The sequence below is a fragment of the Mytilus edulis genome, chromosome 13 (assembly GCF_963676685.1).
Source record: "Mytilus edulis chromosome 13, xbMytEdul2.2, whole genome shotgun sequence".
NCBI lineage: Eukaryota > Metazoa > Mollusca > Bivalvia > Mytilida > Mytilidae > Mytilus > Mytilus edulis.
The window spans coordinates 38865955-38893556 of NC_092356.1; the positions used below are offsets into that span (position 1 = coordinate 38865955).

At 30.9% G+C, this 27602-nt stretch overlaps 2 protein-coding genes across 2 annotated transcripts in view; both read left to right on the top strand.

Moving 5' to 3' along the window:
- The window catches only part of LOC139500295 (uncharacterized), a 107912-nt gene extending 96851 nt beyond the window's left edge, over positions 1–11061 (top strand). The window contains exons 94-104 of the mRNA XM_071289038.1: positions 238–490; positions 1286–1449; positions 2535–2681; positions 3221–3476; positions 4315–4484; positions 4838–4999; positions 5317–5569; positions 6131–6294; positions 6798–6965; positions 10396–10608; positions 11009–11061. Coding sequence (XP_071145139.1) covers positions 238–490; positions 1286–1449; positions 2535–2681; positions 3221–3476; positions 4315–4484; positions 4838–4999; positions 5317–5569; positions 6131–6294; positions 6798–6965; positions 10396–10608; positions 11009–11061 — 2003 coding nt within the window. The remainder of the gene's footprint in view (positions 1–237; positions 491–1285; positions 1450–2534; positions 2682–3220; positions 3477–4314; positions 4485–4837; positions 5000–5316; positions 5570–6130; positions 6295–6797; positions 6966–10395; positions 10609–11008) is intronic.
- Positions 11062–11752: 691 nt separating this feature from the next.
- Positions 11753–27599, top strand: LOC139500296 (uncharacterized). The gene is made up of 22 exons (XM_071289039.1): positions 11753–11933; positions 12351–12506; positions 12950–13202; positions 13510–13673; positions 14322–14477; positions 15404–15613; positions 15986–16028; positions 16301–16464; positions 16874–17053; positions 17799–18011; positions 18427–18469; positions 18828–18994; positions 19325–19489; positions 19856–20068; positions 20472–20514; positions 21327–21490; positions 21588–21758; positions 25028–25237; positions 25953–25995; positions 26614–26777; positions 27132–27305; positions 27580–27599. Exons 1-22 carry the CDS (start codon positions 11753–11755, stop codon positions 27597–27599), a joined length of 3297 nt encoding a protein of 1098 aa, XP_071145140.1.
- Positions 27600–27602: the final 3 nt, after the last annotated feature.

Genomic DNA, 27602 nt, shown 5'->3' on the forward strand with positions numbered 1-27602 from the left:
ATAAGAACTATCCACCAGAGTCAAAAAGATGTCATGGTTTGTTACACTTTTAAAGATATTCCCTTCTGAAACACCTAGGTTAACTGAAATAAACCTTTGATAGGGTTGGTCATTGCTGGCATTTGGCATAAATCGAGTTGAGTAATTCAGTCTTTGTAGAGCCTGAAGTTTTAAAATGTATGCAAACCTTCCTTTATGGGATTTGTAAAGAAAAATGAATTATGATATTGTTTGCAGACTGTCAGAAGGAAGTAACTTTGATTGCATTGGATGAATCCACAGCCTGTCACCTTTATGACTTCTGTACTGGAATAACGTGCTGTACAAATGTAGAAATGATTGGCAGATCTATAAATACATATCTTACACTGGATCCCTGTAACAAAAGGATGAGCATAGGAATAGAAAAGTTTACTGTTAACATCAGTCTCTTAAACTACAACTTTGGCAAACAAGAGCATATAAAACTGTATGGATTTGTTGGTGTACAGTGAGTATATTTAATAGTCATAGGAATTGATAGATCTTCAATTAAACCAACTGTATCATATGTTTATTTTGTGTACAGTAATATTTGGATAAAAAATATGGATTTTATTGAAAAAAAAATGATAATATAATTTATAAAGATACATTGAAATAATTTTTTTTTGTCATACTTTTGGTTCATAGTTTTACATTTTATACTTCTCAAGTGTACAATTATACTACTGAGATAAGACTTGAATGAAGGTCTTCCTGTAAGCAACTTGATGAAAATAAAATATTGAATTGGGGTATACTATTATCTGCCCCTGATACAGTATGCATTTGATACCGTTGTATGTTAATCTATGAAATATAAAAATGAAGATGTGGTATGATTGCTAATGAGAGAAAACTCTCCAGAAGAGACTAAATGACACAGAAATTAATAACTGTAGGTCACCGTACTAACTTCAACAATGAGCAAAAAGCCCATACAGCATAGTCAGCTGTAAAAGGCCCTGAAATGACAATATAAAACAGTTCAAACCAAAATTCTAACAGCCAAATTTATGTACAAAACACACTATTGTTACTTTGTGGTATGGGTTTTGCTCATTGTCAAAGGCCAAGCTGTGACCTATAAGCTGCCAACTTATACATTATTTGGTGTCTGGTAGAGAGTTGTCTCTTTGGCAAGTTTTCCACATCAGTTTCATTTTGGTATTTAAATTAAATGTGTTGTTTTCATAGCTTTGTCGTTTGATTGGTAATTATATTCATTGAATTTTAATTTTTTTGTACATTTTTTTTTTTATAGCTTTATGATAAAAGATTTTCCAGGAGAAAGACAGTTTGAAGTAACACTTGATCTAAGTATTTGCTTTAATTCAAATTCTCCATGTGAAATATCAGTACCAATTTTGAAGAATACCATCCTTCCCAAGTCCATATGTGAGTGGAAAAGTGATTTCATTGATCCAAGTAAGTGCTTTAAAGTTTTGATATAAGGTAGTTTGTCATAAATTTCTGATAACTTGACACTAAATACACATGTTCATAATGATGTTAACTGTTGAAAATATATGCCAAAAAAGAATTTTGACCCAGAATTACAGTTCACTGAACATAGAAATCTGATAATAAGGCCCCGCGAAATGGCTGATCTCCCTATAGTGATTAGTCTGTTGGTCTGAACTAATTGTGGCCACACTATATCTAACGAACCATGATAATTTCTTACTTTATACTTTACATGTATAGTAACCAATATCAGAGGGTGTGTTATAATGTTTGTACATTTATCAAATGATCTAGATCAAAGTTCAAGGTCAAAACTTTAGTTTCAGTTGACAACCCCATGTCTTGATGTAAAAATCATGTTCACTCTATATCTAGAGAAATGTTATGATTTTAAAGTTTATACTTGAGATGTGTATTACCCAATACCAGAGAGTCTGTCATATTGTATGTACAACTTCCTAGATCAAAGTTCTAGGTCAAAAACTTTGGTTTCAGTGGACCATGATAAAGATCATGTCTGCTCTATATCTTCAGAACCATTATGAATTTATAGTTAATACTTGACCTGTATATTAACAAACACCAGAGGGTGTGTCATAATGTATGTACAACTTTTTTGATCAAAGATCAAGGTCAGAAACTTTGACAATCCAATGTTCTATGGTAAAAAAACATATTTTTTACCACATATAAACAATATGCTATTTATCTCGATGATGTCTAGTTGGTTGTGCTTGTTGGCAATCTGTCCTATAGACACATTTTCTTGTTTAATTATATTAATATTAATGTGAAAACAAGGGTGAATCTTAACTATATGTGGACACAAAGCAAGTGTATTTGTTGACAGAGATTTAAATCATGAGGAAGTGACCAGTGGTTACAGTTTCAATATCATTTTGCTTTAATATTTACAGCAAAAATACATAATGTTGTGCATTGCTATAAAGAACACTAAGAACGTTGCTAAGATTGAAATACTAGTTCTTTGATGTGTTCTATTATCAAGTATTTTCATCATGTTATGTTTTGTTTTTCTTGTGTAGATTTTTCATACATGATGTTTTTGGTGGGAAAAGGTTTAACCATAGAAAGTACACTTAGTGAGAATGATATGACAGACCTAATGGAAACACTTGGTCTAACAGACTTTTTACTAAAAGAGTCCTGCAGTTTAGTTGGATGGATTAATGGTTAAGTACAAAGCTCTGTTGTAAATGGTCTATTAAATTGATATAAATAAATAACCATAAGATATACTAGCACTCTCCATGTTTTACTGGGATTAAATCTAAAGTTTTTATTTGTTTCAATACTGATCTCTTGTGTATATCAATAATCACTACAAGTTTAAATTTAAAGTTTTTCATCTGTGAGTAGTTATTAAGTTCAAGTGGTTATATATGTCTAGATATTTGAATACAATTATAACTTTTACGGAATGTACTTCATTTGTTGTTCCATTGTAAATTATATTTAATCAAATTGTCTGAAATTAAAAATTGAAATAAAGATAAAGTGATTTCTGAGTTCTATACCTCTCAAATATGATTGGTTGATATTATCTTTACATTGAATAAAATGCTTTGGTCTTCGGTTGAAAGCAATGTAATAGACTTTAAAATTTGAAGATGGCATAAGATTAGTCGAAGTAAATATTTATATCATGAAAATGTAGATACATGTATCGTTCTTTTATTTAAGCATTCATTAATGTATTACGTATTTACAGAGTGTAATCAATCCATGGCAGTTTTACCCAGTAACATAGAACCAGTAGGCTGCCACATCAGTAATACCTGTAATGCCATAGACTGTTGTATAACACTGGAGAAGATTGGTCGATCATTTAAAACTTTCATCAACATAGATCCTTGTATCTTTAAGCTCAATGTTGCCATTGAACAACTGCAGTTCAGTAAATTGTTGTTTGACTATGAATGGGGATATCATGACCAGGTCTGGCTTTTTGGATTTGTTAGAATGGAGTATGTATACTAAATTATAGTACTGTTGATTCATTATGAATTGTGAGATACTCATTTTCATGATTTTTTGGGGATAGGTGAACCACAAATTTAAAACAAATTTAAATGATCAATAATTAAGTATGAATTTTCTATAGGCTTGTATGCAGACTTAAGGGAGTTTGCTTCTCAGTTTCAAAGTAATTAACTTTTCAAAAAACTAGTTTATATAGATAGGGGATTAATAAAGGAATCCAAAGGCCAAAAATAATTTAAAGGTCTCCGTGCTTGGTTTCGAGATAATAGCCATTGAAATTTTGGCTGGAGAATATTCTCTCTTGACTTTTCATAGCTTTACCATTGACAAGTTGAAGTTCTTAAAAACTGTTAAAGAGTAATTAAAATTTTATAAGACTTATACAGATGGCTGATCATTATACATGTAAAAGATTTACAAAAAGAAAAATGGGGGTCACCGGGCAATTATTTTCAAAGTATTCAAATGGATAACACCAGAGGATTCCGAAAATCTGGCAAAAAAATCTAAAACACGACAAGCCAGCTTCCTTAATCAAAACAAGGAAATGAAATATCCACAAAAATATCATTTTTCCTCAATCCATGAAAAAAAAGATCAATCCACAATATATGAGACCATATGTTATTTTTAAGAGTGGAAGATACAACACGAACCCTACCAAAAACTGGGGTGATCTCAATATGTCTTCTATCCTGATAAAACATTGTACTCTCATCAAACTAAAAGATTCATTTTGAATATTATAAAATTTTATCAAATTTATATAATTACCTGTGTTTTATTTCAAAATTTCATTTTTCATCTTAATGATCATTGCAGGTTTAGAATAGTGGATTTAACAGCTGAGGGACAGTACCTGATAGATTTAACACTGAGTGTGTGTATGGAGGCTGATAGTTCTATACCTTGTGAATTATCTATCCAGATTTTCAACCAATATAAACTGCCAAAACAAAAATGTAACTGGAATACTGGTTTCTTTATAAGCAGTAAGTTTAATGTATTTTGATGGGTTTTTTTTTTTTATCCACAGGTTAATATATTTACAGTCTTTAACAATAGACATGTTTCTATACAATATGCCAAGTTCTAAATTGTCCAACTTGAAAAAAGAAGAAGATTGTATTCAACAGTGAGCATAAAAGATCTGCAAATCAACACCAACAAAAAAATAAACACTGACAAGTTTCTTGACTAGTTGCTCAGTTCGAAGGAATGAATCGAATCTATTATGCAATTTATAAAAGTATTTTCACATTTACATTCTAAAAGCCTCCTGCAAACATCCTGCAGAAGCAAAGCTTTAGGTTTTTATTTTCCTTTTAATTTTTTAATTTTTCAGATTTTTATCTACAAAATTGGTTGACTGAGAAAGGATTTCCTAACGTCTCTCCTTTGCATGCTTACACAGTAAAACAGCTACTGTCTGACCTAAATGTAGCTGCTTACCAGATTGATCCTCCATGTTGGATGGATAAATCATATCAGAATGAATGGAAAATTGGTAAGCTTCTGTAGATTTTGATCATTCTGTGTTCAGATAACCTTACAGGACTTATAATTTATAAATGTCCACATGTTCTCCAGATTTTGTCTAAAATCAAAAATAAGCAAAGTTGTTTTGTTGCAGTAATCTTTTGACTTGTCATGATATATTTGAATTTCATTTCAAAAATAAGGAGGTAGTGGTATTATTGCCAAGGATATCCACCAGATTTCAAATGTCTTGAATGTAAGCAATTATTTTATTTTCTTGTGTGGTATTGTTATGTTTAGAATTTAAGTGTTTTTCTATGAGATATATGTACTTTTTTATTACAGAATGTCCACATAACATAACCTTACCAGCATTGCCTGACAACATTATTTGCAAACTTTTTGAGTCCTGTACAAAAATAGAGTGTTGTGCTGTGATACCACTGCTTAACACAACATTTAGCTTTTATCTGGATGTAGATACTTGTCATTCAAGTGTAACTGTTGGGATAGAGAAAATGTACCACAAGTATAGTCTGCTGGATTATACCTATGGAGAAACAGAACATTTCAATTTGCTTGGGTTGGCAAGAATGAAGTATGTATGTTTTATTATTACAGTAGTAAAGCTGATGACAATTTGTTAACTTCAAATTTCCTATTTGTTATCATCAAAAACACTAATACCTGGAAAATTTAATAATACATTATATTCTGCTTACAAAAGTAGAAGGCATTATGTTTTCTGACCATGCATCTGTTTTGTCTGTCCAGTATCAGGTCAATATATTTTTCAAAGATATATTGAAAATAACTGTATTGAAAGCATATTTTAATAATCTCTGCCAGAATGTTGAAGATCAGTTTTATCTAATCTCACACTATTATTGAACACTCCTGACCCTGACATAGCACATTCAAATATACTTTGGACCAACTAAGACTGTAAGAGGAGTACATAGCAATAAAGTATATTATTGAAAAGTTAATTAACAGCCACTTTTTTAAATGGTTACAAAAAAAAAATCATGTATTACATCAACCATTCAAATTATTTATTAAAAAAGGAAAAACATTTTTAAATGAAATTTGATATAGTCAAATAAAAACAGCTGTGCTACTGGTCAATTCGATCATCTTAAAATGTTTGATATTACAGGTATACCATAGAAGATCTTCCTAATCTAGAAAGGATTGTTCTTAATTTAACATTCAGCTTTTGCATAGAATCAAATAGGTCATGTGAATTTGTAACAACTCTCCTGAAAGATATGGTGTTTCCCAAACCTCTGTGCCAAGTGGATACAGTTTTCCAGACCAAAGGTAAAATAAGGATGATATTATATCAAAAAAAAAAAAAACAAAAAAAAAAAACTCATTTAAGATAACAGGCTTATAATTTTGTATGCCATGTCTAGTCTATATCTACAAAAGACTCATCAATAATGCTGGAATACATATAAATATATAATCTTGTTAAGGTACTAATAATTGTTTCTATTGGCTTCTCAGTGTCCTTTTAAAAAAGAAATTAGGTTTAATGTATTTATATTTTGAAATTATTAAGGAAAAAAGAGATGTAGAATACCAATGGGATATTTAAAGTAGAAAATAAACTGACAACGCCATGGTAAAAAAGAAAAGACAATTTTAAACTGCAAACAACGGTACACAAAACATAACATAGAAAAACCACAAAATGAGCAAACTTATTTTAGATCATCTGGAATATGCATTTAATATTTAATTAGCCTCTTGATGTTTAGCATCATCCTCCGGCAAAGTTCAGATGGTCATAGACCTCATCTTTATCTCTTTGTTTTCAGATTTCTCTTTAGAACAGTGGAATAGAGAAAGAAAACTGACATCAGATGCCATCTTACCTGAACATTATGTATCTGAACTTCTTGAACAAACAGGGTTGTCAAGATACATTACTAATGATACTTGTAATATGGCCATGCATGGAGTGGATGGCAATGGTTGGATAAAAGGTAGGGCACTATTTCAAATAGGAATATTTATTTCACCTTGGTTCATTTATATCTGTGTTTTTTTTGTTGTTTTTTTTTTTTGGGGGGGGGTTGGGGGGTTGGTAACCCTATGTTACTGACTTAATATCTAAACTTCCAAGGATTATCACTACCTTTTTGATATACAAAATATAGTACATTGATCATAACATTCTATGTATCCTATCTATGAAAATTTTCAGAAATTGGTCACTGTCATATATGCTTAGATTGTTCCAGTCACAAAATAATGCTACTCCTATCAAGACAAGAGTGCACACGCTGAAATGTCTCGCCTTCTATACTAATCATTGATATTATGTTGATAGTCCTAAGTATAAAGCTAAGCTTTATAACAACTGTCACATAAACTTAACATTAACCAAGATAACTAAACATAGACCAATGAACCTTGAAAATGAGGTCAAGGTCAGATGAACCATGCCAGGCAGACATGTACAGCTAACAATGCTTCTATACAACATATATAGTTGACCTATTACTTATAGTTTAAGAAAAATAGACCAAAACACAAAACTTAACACAGTGCAATGAACCGTGAAAATGAGGTCACGGTCAAATAAAACCTGTGCGACTGACATAAAGATCATAAAATATTTCCATACACCAAATATAGTTGACCTATGGCATATAGTATTAGATAAAAAGACCAAAACTCAAAAACTTAACTTTGACCACTGAACCATGAAAATGAGGTCAAGGTCACATGACATCTGCCCGCTAGACATGTACACCTTACAATCGTTCCATACAACAAATATAGTAGACCTATTGCATATAGTATGAGAAAAAACAGACCAAAACACAAAAATTTAACTTTGACCACTGAACCATGAAAATGAGGTCAAGGTCACATGACATCTGCCCGCTAGACATGTACACCTTACAATCATTCCATACAACAAATATAGTAGACATATTGCATAATGTATGAGAAAAACAGACCAAAACACAAAAATTTAACTATAACCACTGAACCATGATAATGAGGTCAAGGTCAGATGACACCTGCCAGTTGGACATGTACACCTTACAGTCTAGACTTGCTACATGTCCCTTCCTAATTATTATTTTTTTCAATTTTGCCCCTTTTATAATTTTACTGCTATAACTAGGAGATTACAATTATACTGACATCTCCAAGGGCAATCAGTAGGCTGGCACTTATCAGTAAACATATAAATAAGTAAGAGAGAAATATTAGAAAGGGAATTGTAGCAAGTCTACTTACAGTCCTTCCATACACTGAATATACTAGCCCTATTGCTTATAGTATCTGAGATATGGACGACCACCAAAACTTAACCTTGTTCACTGATCCATGAAATGAGGTCGAGGTCAAGTGAAAACTGTCTGACAGACATGAGGACCTTGCAAGGTACGCACATATCAAATATAGTTATCCTATTACTTATAATAAGAGAGAATTCAACATTGCAAAAAATTTGAACTTTTTTTTCAAGTGGTCACTGAACCATGAAAATGAGGTCAAGGACATTGGACATGTGACTGACGGAAACTTCGTAACATGAGGCATCTATATACAAAGTATGAAGCATCCAGGTCTTCCACCTTCTAAAATAAAAAGCTTTTATGGTGACTTGAATAACACCGGTATCACTCAGATTACAATTCTACCTTGACAGGTAAGTTTGTATTTAGCCTATAAAATACTTATTTAGCCTTGAGAATTGAAAGGTCAGTTTCCCATTCATACAATAGAGGTTGATAAATTTGGCTTCATGCCATTTACCTTGTCCAAAATTAAGGTCACTTTATTGTTATTGTGATATTGTTTAAGTACAAAAGAACTCTATATTCTGACCAATACTTAAAACTTTGTGCATCTTGATTTAATTGTTAAAAATCTGTTAATGTTGAATTTTAGGGGTTATTTTAGGCCTTTTAATTGCATATTTCTTTACATGATAGTTTTTTTTCAGATATAAAAAAAACTATCTGCTTGACTGTTATAGAAATAGACTATGCTTGCAGGGTCTTGATTTTTGTTTACACCAAATCTGACAGATTATTATTAAGTTGCAAAATATTTTAAATGAGAGCTGAATTTTTTTCTATCTTTAAATGTGCATTGAACAATGTTGAAGGTTAAAATAATCATAATGTGAACAAGAATGAAGAAAACATCTTGGTCCCAAAAAAAAACATCATCAACCAGGATATAATATTCCAAATTTTAATTTATTATACTAATATCAGTTGAAATTTCAAGCCACTATTTTGCATGTTTACAATGTAGGTCATGTCCCAACAGAAAATCAATGAATTTGACAGTACAATGTACTCTTAGCACAAACACATAAGGTCACTGTGAAATAGACATCTAGGGCAAGAAACAGTCAGTTATACCAAACCAGTTTGACTAGATGTCTAGTTTAAAACCAGTTTGACTAGATGTGTCCTATATTTTGACAATGTAAATGACATGAGGACCTGCATGGGTTTTTTAATATCTGTATTCTTTAAATTTTTAGGGCATTTTTCTTTTAATAGCCTTAAAAATAACTCTCATTCTGTAAAACAAATTCTCATGAAAATGATTTTACTATATAGTCTTTCTGTTACAAGATTATTTATCAATTATGCACATTGATCATTATATTATCGGTATTGCATTACAGTTACCTAAGTTTCCTTTTTATTTTGCACATTTATTCTTTATACTTTTGCACCGCATTATTCTCTATTCTTTATTTTGTTGTTCATTTTCTCTATTCTCTATTTTTTGTTGCTATTACATTTATTCTCTATTCTGTAAACTCCATTCTGACCCTTATAGGTAAACTTCTATTGTATGAATGGGATAAACTGACCTTTCAATTCTCAAGGCTAAATAAGTATTTTATAGGCTAAATACAAACTTACCTGTCAAGGTAGAATTGTAATCTGAGTGATATCGGTGTTATTCAAGTCACCATAAGAAGTTAGCTAACACCGCCGCCGCCGCCGGATCACTTTCCCTATGTCGCAAGGTGCAGGAATATAGTATCTGTTCTAAAAATTTAAATGATGTCATTATTAAAGCCATTATCTTCCATTGTCCAGAATTTTAGTTGAATTAACTTCAGCCAATGCTTTATTCAATGCAATATTTATTTATTTGACTTCCTATTGATAATTTAAACCAATCTTTACCTTTCAGTGCTTACAAGCACTTTGATTTACCTTTACTGTGGAAACTAAGAGTTCTGTAAAGTAATACTAAGTGGAATGTCATTATATAGATTTTAGTGTCAGAGATTAAAAAAAACTATAAAAAACTGTTTTAATCTTCTTACAGGACATATTCAATGATGGAACTTAGTAAATTGAAAAAAAATATTTCTGTGTTTAACCTGATAAACTTTAAAACAATTATATTATTTTGTAGATTGTATTGAAGATACAGTTCTACCAAATATTACATCATATCCACTTGTTTGCCAACTGAAAAGTAGCTGCACAGAAATATCTTGCTGTTTGAATCTGGAGTCCATTAGGAAAACCATTAAAGTGTATCTAGGACTTAACCAGGATTTACAACTACTTGAGATTAGAATTGGAGAGCATACCTTTTTGGATTCCTTGCTGGGATTTAATTTTGGTATATTATAAAGGGGATATAAGATCTAGAGAAGGGGACAATCAAAGACCACACAAGTTTTAGTTTTATAAATAGATAAAACCATGGTAAAAAAATAAGAAAGGCAGATAGAAAAACAATCTGATACTCATCGCATATAAAAATAAGGTCATAATTCAGTGATGCCACATTTCTATAAAAGAGAACAGGCTTAAAAATATGATTCAATTCTTTTTAGATATAACATGCATTCCTTCAAAGAAAGGAATATTGCAGAGAGACAGCAACTTAACATTTAAAAAATGTTTACAATATTGCCTCTTTTATTATATCTGTTTTATGCCAGTGAAATTTTTTTAAATTATCTACTTTTTTTCAACATATTCAAAAGACTGATGGATAATATTTATCTTTTTTTCAGGTGCTGATCATGAATTGAGATTGTTTAATGTGTTCAGATTGAAGTATGTTTGATTAAAACCCTTTCCTCCATGGAATTTTTTTTTTAACATACTTGATTCGCATAGGATTTTTTTCAATAAAAAAAAATCATCAGGTTTAAAGTATTAATGCATTGTGAAAATGAATATTTCATCAGTAAAATTCAAGTCAGATATTCTCATGAATATCCTTTTCATATTGGACACAAATTTTTTTTAAATCTGATGCAGACATTTTGTAGTCAAAGTGTTTCAACTGAGGTACTACACAGGCGTCAAAAGGCGTCATTATGGGGAAAAGGGGGTGGCGTCAAAAAACGTCATTATGGAGGAAAGGGTTAACATCATTTTTGCTTGAATTTCAATTCTTAAGAATAATAGTCTTTTATTGAAAACTGTTTTGGACTATACAAAAATAAGGAGATGGTTGTCAACGAGACAACTCTCCAACAGAAACAAAAGAAATGTTTTTTACCTGAAGTAGCAGTTAAGGGATATTTGAACAGTTTCTGAAATGATGTGTTCCCCTTTCTCATTTTATTTTCATGTTATGTGTTAAAATAATAGTTTCTAATTTGCTAAAATTCCTTTCTTACAAGAAAAATGTTAAAGGGGTATTTAGACAGTTTCTGAAATGATTTTTACCATCCATCTCTTTTTTTTAAAATTCTTTTTTTAATACATATATTTGATATTAATTTAACATAAATCAATTCATGTGTAAAATGTTCATTTTTTCTAGATACAACATATATGACTTACTAAGTTCAAATGAATACTTGGTAACATTAGAATTGTCTGTTTGTTGGGAAAGTTACAAACCATGTGCTTGGAATACTTTTATACTTAAGAGTACAAGACTACCTAAACAACTAAGACATTTGCAGAATGATTTCCGAATTGCAGGTAAGCAATTCAGTGAATTAATTTTTAAAAGTTAACAACAAAAAATTCTTAGAGAAAGTAAAAGTTCAAAAGATTTAACCATATGAGTATATTAGAATGTGTTTCTATAAAGAATTAAAAGGAGAAAACAAATTAATCCATGTATTTATTCTTTTGATTTCCTTTTGATAATTTCATTTACTACTGTCAAATATACGTGATATTATAAAGCTGATTTACGCTGGTCTTTTTAAAAGGCAATGGTTGTATAAATGAACCTTTTGAATCAGTGACTGTTAAAGCCATTAAGCACACACACATTGATTAAATTTGGAAAGGCAGTAATTTGAGAAAAGATAAAAATGTCTTGTATAATAATTTGTGAAATAAAAGACATGTCTACTGTTGTTTAGAGATACATTAATGTTTCTTTTGCAGATTTTGACCTCTTAGATTGGGAGTCTGAAAGAAGAATTATTTCTAGAAATTTAAGTAGTCTTGAACTTCTGAGGTTAAACAATGATTTGGACATTGCCAGTTATTTCTCAAATGAATGTGATAACAGCACAGTGCCCTCAAACAGCTGGAACTCTGGTATGTATCAATTGATGACTTTCTTTATAAAATTGAAATGGCTGTTTTTAAACAGTAAAAATATTTTTAAGCATTGAAACAATGGCAGTCTTTGTAGTTGGTATAGATTTTTTATTGAAAATAAGGTTAGACATAGGAGGCCAAATGTTTGATGGTTTGTAGTATCACAAGATGCTGTATGCACAGATACTGTCACATATATATGATACCTATGTCAAGTAAATTTGTTCCACCTAAAAGAAGTTCCCATGGAAACTGTTTTTACCAACAATGCCATAATATATATTCCTTTTGGAAAAAATATTCTTTACCCTTTATTCTGTTCCTTCTTAAACAAAATGCATGTTCTTTATTCAATTGGTATATGGAAATATAAAATTTAAAACTTCTGTGAGCTAATTTGTCTTTTCTACATATCTCGAACATGCCATCATAATTTTCAGAATGTCTGGCATCTATAAGTTTACCAATACTACCATCAACAACCAAATGTCATCTGTTTAACTCATGTACTTCCATCAGCTGTTGCGTTGAAGTTCCTGTCCTTCAGAGGTCATTTAACATGTTTCTGGATCTAGATGCTTGTAACCTAAAATTGACTGTTGGTATAGAAAAACTAAACTTTGTCCAGATGCTTTTCGACTATCACTGGGGAATGAACAAATCTTTTTGGCTAAATGGAATCTTAAGACTAAAGTAAGCAATACACTTGATTAAGTATATGTAAATAACAGATTCTCATTATACATTTATTAAATTGGGATAAACACTAAATTTAATGTATTTTTGCATTTTCTGTATTTCATGACCTTTTTATACATGCTAACAACTTTGTTCATTTATTCTTTTGAATTGGGTATGAAGATTTTTGTTTAAGATTTAGATATTTAAAAAGTGCGTTCCTTTTAAGAAAAACAGAAGGACCCAATTCATTCTAATTTGTCTGTGAAAAGATCAATAATTTATAGAATTCCTCTACTGAATATGATTTATTTAATTACAGCTACCAAATACAAAATTTACACTTTGCAAAGAAGTATAGATTATCAGTATCACTTGAAGTATGTATGTCATCAAGAGAACCCTGTTTACAACATATAACAATACTTAACAATGTAGACATGCCCAAAGAAGAATGTGATTGGAGACAAAATTATACATTACCCAGTAAGTATTCATTCTTGTATCATAAATGATTAAAATGTATTACAACTATAAGAAATAAAGGTTACATTTTGTGATTTGCCAATTCAAGTAAATATGAAAATCAGTAGAATTCACTCAGAATTCAAGGCTTTACTTGTAAATCTGTTTTTCAATGCACAGATGAACATGGTCCTGCTTAGCATTTAACAAAAAAAATTCTTTCAAATAGGTGATAGGGTCCATTTCAGAATTGCATCTAGGTGAGAATTTTTGTTCCATGTTAAAGATCTCACTGTGACTTTAAGATGAAGAATAGCAATAACTGGGTTGTTCCAATAATTTAGATTTTTAATGTACCCAAAAAAGATTGTGATTATGAATAAATATACCAAGTTATTTCTTTTCCTTTATTTACATGAATTAGTAAAGTGAAGTACCCTCTTATGCTAGATATAAACTTAAGCATTAGAAAGATATTTTTAAATATGTCTTGTGTGGGTCAATCTCCCTCAAATTAAAGGAACACTCTTGTGATGATTTAAAAAAAAATTCGGACTTAAGATCAGGAAATTTTGTGGTGTTATACCTCAATTTTTAGCTGTTCTTCAATTTTAACCTTACTTTTGTATTTACTATATGCAAATTTACATTAATTTTTTATGATTTTAGGTTTTTCATACAATGACTGGATAAACTCCAAGCTTAATCATCATGATATTTCTGAACAAGAGATTGCATTACACCTAATTGAGGAAACTAGAATAGGACTTTACATGAAAGAGAGTTCATGTCCAAAACACTTTGAAGATTATATTTTACAGTCAGGTATGCAAAAGTATAATCAATATAGCAGGTCTGGTCAATATCAAATTTAGCAAGGGTAGTACGTTGGATTCATTTATTTGCGTGGGTACCAATTTTTGTGGATGGAGAACAATTGCATTTTTTGATATTTGATGTTGTGGTTTAGCAAAAGTCTGCATACATTCTTTTAGCAGATTTGTAATTCCTTGTGCATTAGAATTTGTGCCTGGGTAACTACAAAATCCATATAAATTACTATCCGACGAATAATAATGAATCTACAGTATGCCTCACCTACAATAATAGGGGCCATAATATTTGAAAGTTTCTGTGTATGCCTTTTCATCTATTACATAGCAGTTTATTTTTTTGTCAAAGATCCTTTGTGTTCTCTTCAACTTGAAACTCAGTATACATGTTCATGATGATTTGCCTAAAATATGCAAACAGATATTGCTTAATAATAAACTATATAAAAACAAAGGAATGTTGAAAGTATTAAAACAGATCTTGGAAATTAACTATCCTATCATTGTAGGAACAATTAAAACCCACATCCATGTGAAATGGGATTTCCAATTAAACTGGCACATGTTCAGTATAAACCAATATTTTGACCAGGAAATTACTTCATATCAAACATCCAGATTACATCGTCAAACATATTTTGCAAGAAATTGTTTTGTCCTCTCAAGAATTGTAAATTGCCAATATTGTCATATGGACAAACTATATTCTCAAGACCATATCTGAATTCAAAAGACAAAATCATGATATGCCTCTACCATAGACTACAAGAAAAAAAAACATACAAGTCGTATCTATGATGAAAACAAAACTTAAATGAAGCGATTAATTGAAATATTTCTTTATATTATATAATTTTGATTTTGACTTTTAGAAGATGACTATATTCCTTTCATCATGACCATGCATATATATTATAGATTGCCCAAAGATAATGAATATAGACCCATTAGATGGACCTGTTAGATGCTATATAAATGGTCATTGTAGTTCTATAGACTGTTGTGTCTACGATGAGAAGATACTGACAAGTCTCAATGTATTCATTAATATTGATTCCTGTACTAATAATCTGGAAGTTGGAATTGAAAATTTAAAATATTCAAAGTCTCTTCTTGAATTTGAATGGAGTAAGTATTTTTAAGGAAAGCATAGTGGTAGGTTCTGCTTAGTTTTATTTTGATTTGATTTTATATCTGTCAAGATTGAAAATAATAACATTATCGATTGAATAAGGACGATTTTTTTTCACTGTCCAAATCATTAACAAAATCAGTCTTTCTATTGGTTTTAATAGTTTTACTTTTTCATCTAGCATTCTTTTCAATGACTGGACATGCAGAGCACAAACACATCTTCTAAATACAGTCACAAGCATATGGATCCAAATTAAATGGTTTTGAAATGATTGTAAAATAAACAAATACACCAACTGATTTAATGCTGCTTTAAATGATTTTTGAAATTGTTATGAATTTACACTAAGTCCTATTTCTTTTTAGAAACACAGCATGAAATTTATCTTGGAGGAATATATAGACTTCAGTAAGTTGTCATATTGAATGATGTTGTTTAATTTACATTGTCTTTTTTTTCAAATTTTGGTGTAAGTCAGGCCAAAAGCAGTACATTAAACAGATATAGCAAAGGTCATGAATTGCTTAACAATTTCAATATTATTACAGATACATATATTATCTTCCTTCAAGTTACAGACTTATTTAAAAGGCATTTTTAACAAATATGTAGAATCATTTACAATATTCTAAAGGCATGTATTAATATTAATTTTTTTTTTTTATTTTTTTTTTGTGTAGTTTTCAACTTGAAGAATTACCTGGAAGTAACAACTATATTATCAGTATGAAAATAAGCATATGTTGGGATTCTGAAGCAGCCTGTGATTATAGGATAACAGTTCTTGAAAACAATATTCTATCAAAAGAAAATTGTGACTGGAAAAGGCCATTCATGAAACCAGGTATTTGAGTTAAAAGTGTCTTACATTTCATGTCAGCTTAGATAAGCACAATGGAGCTTTGATTTGAAAACCTTGCCTACTGTTTAAAACTGTTGAATTAAGACAAATTCAGTACAGCCAAAAATGTGTTTGTAGTTCTTACTAAAACAAATTGAAGATAGCCCCAAATATGAGGTAGTAATTCTTGCTTGTACAAGTTGAAAATAGCCCCTAATTCTGGAAAATTGATTATAACTTGTTACAAGTTGAAGATGGCCCTAATCTAGAAGTTTGACTGTAATTTATACAAGTTGAACCTAGCTCCCAATATTGAATTGGTTTTAATTTGCCTAGCCTGGGTTCATAGAATCTCACATAGAATTAGAATTTCACTATTTGTATTTTAATGATTCTTTTTGGTTTCTTGAAGATTTCTCTTTAACCAAATGGGAAACTGAAAATGGAATTCCAGCAACTTCACCTTTACATGGACAAGCATTGACAGATTTACTGGAAGATATTGGTGTTTCAAAATATTATGAGAGTAAACAGTGTAATAAAAGCAGCCTTCCTAATGTTCCACATCATGCAACTGATGGATGGAAAATTGGTAAGGAGTTATTCATCCATTTAGTGCATTGTGCATTGCAAAGTTATTTGTTTATCACCACTCAATTGCAATCACTATTTAACTATTGGTATGTCCCCCTTTTGGTCTTTGTGTATGAACTTCCTGTGTTTTCTTTGGATTGTTCACCACTACCAGAATGACAGAAGAAGTCATGAGTATTTTTTAATATAAAGATTAAAGGATGATATAACAAACCACTGATATCTCATTGCAATTATTTTTATGCCCCACCTACAATAGTAGAGGGGCATTATGTTTTCTGGTCTGTGCCTCCGTTCGTCCGTCCGTCTGTGAGTCCGTTAGTCTGTTCGCTTCAGGTTAAAGTTTTTGTTCAAGGTAGTTTTTGAAGAAGTTGAAGTCTAATCAACTTGAAACTTAGTACACATGTTCCCTATGATATGATCTTTCTAATTTTAATTCCAAATTAAAGTTTTGACTCCAATTTCACGGTCCACTGAACATAGAAAATGATAGTGCGAGTGGGGCATCCGTGTACTTGGGACACATTCTTGTTTTACATAATTAAATTAATTTGAAACAAAAGACAACATAAAATACCAGTCAAAGGTGTTCTAATAAAGTTATGTTTTCCAAACTTTTTCAGCATGCCCTCATAAACTCAGCTCCTTTTTACCACTCCCAGACAATATTGTTTGCAGTCTGTCAGAAACATGTACCAGTGTGGATTGGTTCTAATAAAGTTATGTTTTCCAAACTTTTTCAGCATGCCCTCATAAACTCAGCTTGCTTTTACCACTCCCAGACACTATTGTTTGCAGTCTGTCTGATACATGTACTAGTGTGGATTGCTGTATGGATGTGGAGCGGCTGGACAAATCATTCCACATTTACTTGGACATTGATCCTTGTTACCATAGACTGACAGTTGGTATTGAACAGATGCAGTTTAACAGAAGTCTTCAAGACTATAGTTGGGGTATGGTAAAATATTGATAATGACTGAATTAGAATCAAGAGTTGTGTATTTGCTACAGAATAAATGCAAATGTTTTCCTGTTAAAACAAATTTGTTTATAGAGGACCATGCACGTTTCAGTAGGTTCAAACATGTTGTTCCCCTTAACATGTACAATACCTCTACCTTAAATCTAACATAAACTAGTACAAACTTTAATTCTTCCATGCAAACTTAGCCATGCATGTAGTAACTGTTTGTTAATGAATTGCAATTAATTTCTAAATAGGATATTGTTTAAATAATGTATAAAATGTGAAAGAAATATTCCTAATTATGTTTTATGCATAATAGTCGTTTTCACAATTTAATGATTTCCTGTTTTATAAACAGAACCAATGTCTTTATATGAAAACAAATATCTCTTATTTTTCAGGTACAGTGTTAGCTGTATCATTACTTGGAGTTGTAAACATGAAGTAGGTATTCATTTTCGAAAAACTTGAGAGTTACGCATATTGAAGATGATGGCAGCTTTTATTTCCACTTCCTTGGATATTTATTGTCTATACATTGTTATCATTTCTGAACAAACAAATAGGATGAAATAGGAAGATATAAAATGTGGATTGGAATGGGGAATATGTAAAGAGACAACAACCTGACCAAAGACCAGATAACAGCTGAAGGCCATGAATGGGTCTTTAATGAAAGCTTATCCTTAAAAAGAAGCAATTATTGTCCTGGTTGCAGTTAATATCAATTACATGTAGAATTAAAATGGCTTTTAGCAAATTTTAATAGTCATAGATTATTCTAAATATCTTTCTCTTAAAGGCTTGTTATAGATGATTTGCCAGATGACAAGATGTTTATCGTTGGTATGAATGTGTCAGTTTGTTTTGATGCGAACAGTACTTGTAAGGATGACATAGTGAATGTTCTGGCTAATGGTCTGTTACCCAAACAGCAGTGTAGATATTCAGAAAGTTTTGTTGTAGAAGGTAAGATTATAATTACTCTCAGGATAAATAACTGAATATTTGTGTAATGTTTGATGTCTTTTCTACAATAGTGGATTTTAATTGTCATTGTATTGTATTGTATTCTAAATTTCATTACAACATGTCAGTTATTTTTGAATATATCGAGAACTAAGTTTTATCAAAATGTTCAAGTCAAACAGCTGGATGCTGGTGACTACCTTAGAATTGTCTGATCAATGTTTGTTTGTATTGGCCATGGGTTTAGCTGATTTAGCTTTTACTGTATTTAGTAAATTGAAAGGGCATAGCATATTGAAAATAACTATTTTATTTTTTTTTATCTGCAAGACTTTTCTTTGACCAAGTGGATGTCAAGTAGAGATATTGATGGCTTAGAAGAGTACACATTGTACCAAGTGTTTGAGGAACTAGATGCATCATCTTTCTTGAATGACTATTCATGTGATAGATCAAGAGAACCATGGGGACCAACAAGTGATGGGTGGATAAGAGGTAAAATAATTCATTATCTCAAGAAATTTTGTTTAAAAATACCAAATAACAAATGTATTAAACCTGTTGAAGTTTTACAGTGGAACATGATTAACAATTTGGACAATTTTCAATGAATCAAAAGTGCTGCTATGATTTGAGTTTGGATTTCCCACTAATAAAAATCATTTACAAGCAACCATTACCATTGTTGCTTTTTAAACTTTTAAGAGTGACTTTTAAATAAAATTGGAATGGAAATGGGGAATGCGTCAAAGCGACAACAACTTGACCATAGAGCATTTAAAGTATATTTCTATTTGCTGGCCATTTTCTAGCACAAGAGATAGTATTAATGTTTCTTAAAGATACTTTTTTAATTTTCAGAATGTTCTAGATATGTAACACTTCCATACCTTGAGAGTGGGGAGACTACATGTATTATCATGGATACATGTACAGGAATAAAGTGTTGTGTGGAAGTATTGTCTCTTGGAAGATCATTTGATTTCTCTTTTGAACTTGATGCATGCAACTTCCAGTTAACCATTCGTATAGAGAAGTTTGTTTACAATGAATCACTTGTAAATTATGTCTATGGTGAGAAATACAATTGAAAAATCTTAATGTTGAGTTACATGAAATAAAGTAATCATGTTGTTATTGTGCTTTTACTGTGCATAATTAATGTTGTTGAGTACAATTTATTTATTTATATTATACTATTTATGACTCTGATGGCATAAAGTTAGAACCTTGAAACTTGATTGTGCATAGAACACTAGAAGTTCAGAAATTCTTATGCGTGGTTTGCATTTTGGGGTGTTTAATGATTTGATATATAAATAAAGTTGTGGAAGGATTTATTTGATGGTATGCTTTCATGTAAAAACTACAAGGCTATTCAAATCCAGGAAAATACTAGGGCAATATATGTGATATTTTTGTTATGATATAATATATGCAAAGTTGTTTAGCTTGTAATAACATATTCTATTTTCAGGGAGTAGTCATCAGTTTTATTTGAAAGGAATCTTCTTAATTGAGTAAGTTGATAAAATGATATATTCACTTATAATCAAAACTTAACTGTACAAAATTAAATGTATAATAGGTCTTGGTGGAACTTTACACATCATTTGTATTATGTGACAAAATGGTGTACGTTGGAAATTCATATTAAATAATAGGATGTTGCTGTTTAAGGACTATTTGATAAAAAAAGATCATTCATGCTTATAAATATTAAGCCAAATTACTAGTCATGATATACCAGCATATTGCTGAATATTTTTTCACATAATGTAGTTACAGCTAATAAAATGTAGATTAAATAAAAATTATATGATAGTCTTCAAAAGCTAATATAAAAATAAAGAAGATGTAATATGATTGCCAATGAGAAAAATCTCTACCAGAGACCACATGCTGACATTTTAGAAGGTTTGCAACTTTAGGTTACTGTACAGCCTTCGACAATGAACAAAAACCCATATAGAATTGCAAGCTATAATGGGTCCTGAAATTGCATATGTAAAACAATTCAATTGAGAAAACTATGGTCTTATCTAAGTAAAAAAAAAAAACAATAAAAAAATACAACCGCTGAATTACAGGCTTCTGACATGGGACAGGTAGTACAGAATTTAATAAGTTTAAGATTGTTTTGAAAACATTTTATATATACCTCTGCACTCATCTTAACTTATATTTCACTCTGATCATCTTTCATTTTATACTTCTTGAACTCTATTTTTTGTTTACTAACACTAAAAGTAAAAAAGATAATTCTTGTTTGTTACTCCAGTCATTTAGTAGGTATAATATTTAGCATATTAAATCTGGTCATGTTTTGTAGGTACACTGTTGATGAGTTATCATCTTCAGAATACATATTATCTGTCAGCCTTGGTGTATGCCTGGAGTCCTCAGAACCCCATTGTATGACCAAACAACTTATAGCAGACAAAGCCAGCCTACCCAAGCCGTCTTGTGACTGGAATCAAGGGTATAGAATTCAAAGTAAGTAATAGAAAAAAAAGAAAACTGATGATCAATTCAAAACAATTTTAAGCCTGTAGAGGATAATATTATGGAATCTTTTAAATTTGTACTGCAGATTTTTCCTTAGAAGATTGGGCAACAACAAGAGGACAAGAATTTACAAATCTCACAGAACTGGCAGTTTTACAAGTTTCAAGTGACCTTGGGATATCTAAGTTTTTCAAGACATCTTCATGTGTTAGAAATGGAATATTTTATCAACCAGAAATCTTTGGTTGGAAAAGAGGTAAAACATAACTGTAAAATTAGTTCTATAAATTTTAGAATTTATAAGTGGCCAAATTATGAATATTTATGTGTGTGTGTTACATACATATCAATTTAGTTTATTGAAACCAATTTGTTTTCATAATAGTTTTATGTACACAACTGTTTGGAAAATAATGCAAATATTAATTATCAACGAAAAGTCAAATTAGGATCTTACCTCATATCAACAAAGTTGGAAAATGTTAAGAAATTCAAGCTGGAAAGAAAAGACAAAAAAAGAATATTTAAAAGTAATCCCACAGTAGAAAATACTATGATTTGATTGAATAGTTTAATTTTTTTTAATTGCAAAATTGTTTTAGTTGACAAAATGTTTGTTTTTTGCGTAAACCCCTGAGGGTTTACGCAGTATATATTGGACGAGTGATGTAGTCTTTCGGAACACCGGATGTAAGTCGGAACACTTCTGGTCTTTCTATGACCACCTTTCAAATACATGCGCAATAGCTATGACCACCTTTCAAATGCATGCGCAATAGCTTACAAATCTGTTGAATATGCATTAGCATCTTAAGTTGCTATAGAGATATTTTACGTATGATCTGAAATTTATTATGATATAATATTTTCTTGCACACGATTACAAGCTGCTAATATGCGTAGTATTTTAATTAGTCAAACGATGTAACCAGCGGTGTTTAGATATGAGATAAGATTTCATGTAAACAATGCGCTTTATATTCTGAACGAGAATAATTAAAAATAAAATCTTTAGAAAGAGTTTTAGTAGCATTTTATTTTAGATTTTACGTTTAGTGAAGATGTACATGTTGTAAAAAGCAAGCTATTTATTTTTTTATACTGAAATTAAAGGGAAGTCTTTCTTGCATATGATTAAATTACAGTTATTTTTTTTGGTTAAATATTGCAACTTTAATAAAAAAAAAATGGTTATTAAAAATAAAATTAAATAGATATTGAATATGAAAAAATAAAATATTTTGAACGAGAACAATTAAAAATAATATCTTTAAAAAAAGTATTAGCACTTTTTGAAATTTTACGTCTAGGATAGACCAAGGACATGGAAATATAATCATAAATACGTGCCTCAAATAGGTGTAAAAACGAGGATTTAAAAAAAATCGTTTATTGAAAATAACGTTAAAATTAATTATGAAAGTTATGTCCGTATTTAAAGTTATTTTCTTTGTTTAAATATTGCAACATTATTTACTTTTTTTAATAACCTCTGAATCCTTTTCGTCATTAAAATGCGACTGATAAGTATAGATATTCAATGTGAAGGGGGAAAAAATAACCGTGACTGAAATCTAAATCTAAAATTTATTTAAAAAAAATACACATTTGACCATGCAGATGTAAGAAATGATACTTCAAGCAATGAAACAACGAATTAAATGTGCCACTTTAATTACGACTGATAACCTAAAAATGAATCATGCATGCATTTTTAGCAGACTTAACTAGGTCGGCGATAAGATATCGAATATAAAAAAAGAAAATATCGGGTTTGGTGTCAATGAGACAACTATCTGCAAGAAACCAAAATAACACAGAAATACAAACTATGGGTCACCGTACGGCCTTCAACAACAGGCAAAGCACGTACCGCATAGTCGGCTATAAAAGGCCCCGAAATGACAATGTAAAACAATCAGTCAAAAAAGAAAATTAACAAAGCCCGTATCATCGTATGCGTAACTTAGTTGCTCACCAGAGGAACTTTACGCAAGCGTTTAAACATGCGTTCCATAAGTTTGAAGTACGTCGAAATGCAAAGGTATACGCTTGGTGAACGCTTTTACTTCAGGAAAATTTTAATGGAACATAAAAAAAATCATTCAGCTCAAGCGTTTGTCAAACGTATATACATGTACCTGTAAACTGCACGCACATAATATACACGCTACACGAGCGTTGCAAACGCTACAGATAAGTTTTAGACACGTTAAGGGCACATTGCATACAAAAATACTCGTCGCTTTAAAGCTTTCATTTAGGAAAAGAAGTCCGATACGGGTGAAACTTCATCAAACCTACAGAAGATATTACACCCTCTCTAACCATGCAACATGGGACTAGACATAGAAGTACAGGAACTACTCACATTAGTTTGAGCTGTACAAGATCTACAAAAATATCCCGCCTGCCTCAAAGGTGCATATAGGATCGACCATGGTCCAGCACTAATGATACAAATACCAACCAGAGTTACAATGACGTGGTAGTAAGTCTTTAAAGGCCACCGAGCGGCCTCCAAAAATGAAAAAAAAACTACTATTTAGTCGGCAATTAAATGCCCCGACCATTAAGATTTAAAAACAAAAATCAAACAAAAATTGATAACAAAATAATTTACGAAAACAACTTGACCGACATGAATTATGAACAACAACCACTGTACTACATGTTTCTGGCTTTAGAATGGACATTGGCACATAAACAATGTGGTGGCCATAAACCCAACCCTCCCAAATGAACCAAACTTTAAGGACAACACATCGCAAGAAAAAACTGTAAAATATCAGTTGCAATTCGCGTCCCTAAAATTATGGGTACGGTGCACAATAATCACTTACATAAAAACAATAGACACAAATCACTGAAATAATCGCACTTACCGAAAGCTATTTCAAAGCTAGTGAACATGTAGACGAACCAGTGGACATAGACGGAATGGTAAACATGTAAACAGACGGGCGAATGTGACAGACTTATTGACAAACATTCACATATAGACAGACCTGCAGTTGGGAATGTAGGAAGACCAGGAGAAACGCTAAGGTACGCTTTACGCACACCCAATACACGCTTTAAGCTCGTTGTGCACACGATACAGATATGATTGACAGGTTGAATGCATCAAAATTACTAGCGTTTTGGTAGCGTGCATGATTTTTTTTACCTCGGCCGACATACGTCGGATCTATACGTTGATGTGTAAAGCCGGTATTACATTATTTAAACCACTAAACAGGCAATGTCAGTTTCTAATTCTTATGCACAACAAAAGTAATATAAGACAATACATCTTTATTAAACAATTATCTAATATATATAATGCCAAACAAGCATTTGGGTTTACGATTGCATTTCTTTTTTTAAAGAAAGCAACTTGTTATGTATATTGGTTTATAAATGGACAAATTATCAAATTGAGTTTGATTTACACAGAAAGTTTTAGTTCTTTTCTGTCAATAATTTATTTAAAAAAATTTAATACTGTTTATTGTCATAGTTCATTATATTATTTGTTTTCAGATTGTCCTGTAACAACAAAACTTCCTGAACTTCAGCCAGGAATGACATGTGTCTTATTGCCTTCCTGTACTGAGGTTGACTGCTGTATAGATGTTGAAATAGTTCATCACTCCTTTAATGTTATCTTAAAACTGGATCCATGTGACGAAAACCTAATTGTTGGCGTTGAAAATTTTATTTTTTCAATATCTCTATATGAGTTTGATTGGGGTTAGTGAGCTATGAAGAAATATGAAGGACAAAAATGTAGTTATCATTGGTTTAATATCTGATGCTTAATCAACCCATATGAAGATTTTTTTTAACCAAGACCTTGTAGGCATCTCAATTTTTATCAAAATATGTGACTAAAGTTTATCATAGCTTATACTGGATAATTGTGACCTATAAGCTAAGAATGCAGTTAATGAAAAGTTAGATTAAAACGTTTTATTTTTTGGTCGTTTTTATTAGTAGTCCTATAATAAAAGGAGATAAAATAGAAGACACTTCTTTCTTACATGAAATCAATCCCAGTACATGTACTTCAAAATGGATTGCATACAGTTTTATAAATATGTTATGAACTGGATATAAACCAAGGAAGATGTTCTTACACGGGGGTCTCATTGGGGGGTGCCGATCCCGGATCCCGCTTACTGTTTTGTCACATTCCCGTTTCCCGCTTACACTATGTACGTAAGCAATTCTCATTTTTTGTCATTTCCCGGATCCCGCTAGACCTCATTTCCTGTTTTCACGACACAATAATTTGACTTTCAAGTTTCACGCTAAAAAAAATGGCAGTCCCTTGTCACGCTTAGACCCCAATGAGACCCACTTACACTAGTATGATTATTTATTTACATCCACATACACTTTGAAATTTGTAACTAAAATTTGTTTTTGTTCTATGAGTAATTTCTTATTTTCTTTTTTATTTTAGGAGTCAGAAAGAAACTTTATTTAAATAATGTTATTCGTATGGAGTAAGTATGTTAATGGAATCTTTCTAAGACATTCCTTTTTGATAGTATTTTCTTATCTCTGCAAAAATTGTAAATAAAAAAGCTGAATTTCCTTGTCCTTATTCCTGGCTTTAATTTAAATGCTTTTAGCTGAAAATATACCAATTTTCTAACATATGATCAACTATATAAAAAAAAATTAATTTAAACATGAGTAGCTTTGAAAAGTTTATATTTTAATTAAAATAGCCTTCTTTAAAAGTTATTAAATGTTGTAAAAAAGATGAAATTGCTCAGATGTTTCCCAATTACAATGGATTACAAATCATAATTAACAAACAGAAACCTGTGGTTTTTATTCAGTTTTAAACTTATTAAACACAAATAAGAGGATGTGGCATGATTGACAATGAGACAGCTCTCCAACAGAGACCAAATGATGTAGAAATTAACAACTATATGTCACTGTACAGCCTTCAACAATGGGCCATACCTATATTGTATAGTATAGAAAAGGACCTGAAATGTCCATTGGCAATCATACCACATCTTCTTTTTTATATTGTAAACAATTCAAACAAGAAAACTAAAGGTTGTATATAACTGAAATACAAGTCCCATATCTTTTTTCATTTTTAGTTATTCTATATATGACCTGAAGAGTGATAGTAGTTACTTGGTAGATATGAATGTAAGTGTATGCTTTGAATCTTCCAAGCCATGTTTGATTGACCAAGTAGTCCTGAATAAAACTAAGCTGGCAAAGAAACCATGCAAGTGGCAGACTGGGTTTAAAAATTCAAGTAAGTTTATATCATTTATATCTGTTTTTGAAATATTTTGTTATTTATAAACAGTAGATTAAAACCAATTAGCCTGAAGGTTCATTATTCCTAGGACATACTGAAGATTTACACTTCTATATGCATATGCATTATTCTTGGTCAAAGACTTTCTGACTCTAGCATCTAGGATGATTATATTCAGTACATTATTGTTTCACCTAGAGATAATATTTATTCCATTTGCAACTTATATTATGAGGAACTTATATTTCATGACAATTAAAACAAAAAACCTGAACAAGCCTTTTATCTGGTAACATTATTAACAAATGTTTAAAAAATGTTTAGTAATTAAAGAATTCCTATTTATAGGTTTTAGTTTGTCCTCATGGAAGAATTCATCTGATGTTGATCCATCACAACCATTAAATCAGTTGGAGATAAGACAGCTTGAAGAAACTCTTGGAATAGCTCCGTTCCTGTTGGACAATGCCTGTCAAAGATTTAACTCTCCTTATATTCCTCAAACTGATGGATGGAGAACAGGTTTGCTATATTTTATTACTCCTTCTTTTTATTCCTCACCTAGGGGTGACAAATTAGTTTTGACCAGGGTTTCCCCTGGGTCAATTATTTTTTTCGCCACCTCTTTCGCCAAAACAATATATTTTTCGCCACTTTATTATTTTTTTCGCCAAGTAACATAACTATAGTTTTCATTTAAAATTAACCTTTTTTTCTTACCCCCCCTCCCCCTTTCCCTTAAATGAGGTGATTTTGCCCCATTGTGTCTTTGATTATTCTGTCAAACTTATTTTAGAGTCTACATTTAATGAATAAACA

Coding starts and splice junctions, on each gene's coding strand:
- LOC139500296 (XM_071289039.1), top strand. CDS start 11,753: ATGTTCATTTTTTCTAGATACAACATATATGACTTACTAAGTTCAAAT. Junction 20,069..20,471: donor ACTTGTAAATTATGTCTATG/GTGAGAAATACA, acceptor TTCTATTTTCAG/GGAGTAGTCATCAGTTTTAT. Junction 21,759..25,027: donor AATCTTTGGTTGGAAAAGAG/GTAAAACATAAC, acceptor ATTTGTTTTCAG/ATTGTCCTGTAACAACAAAA.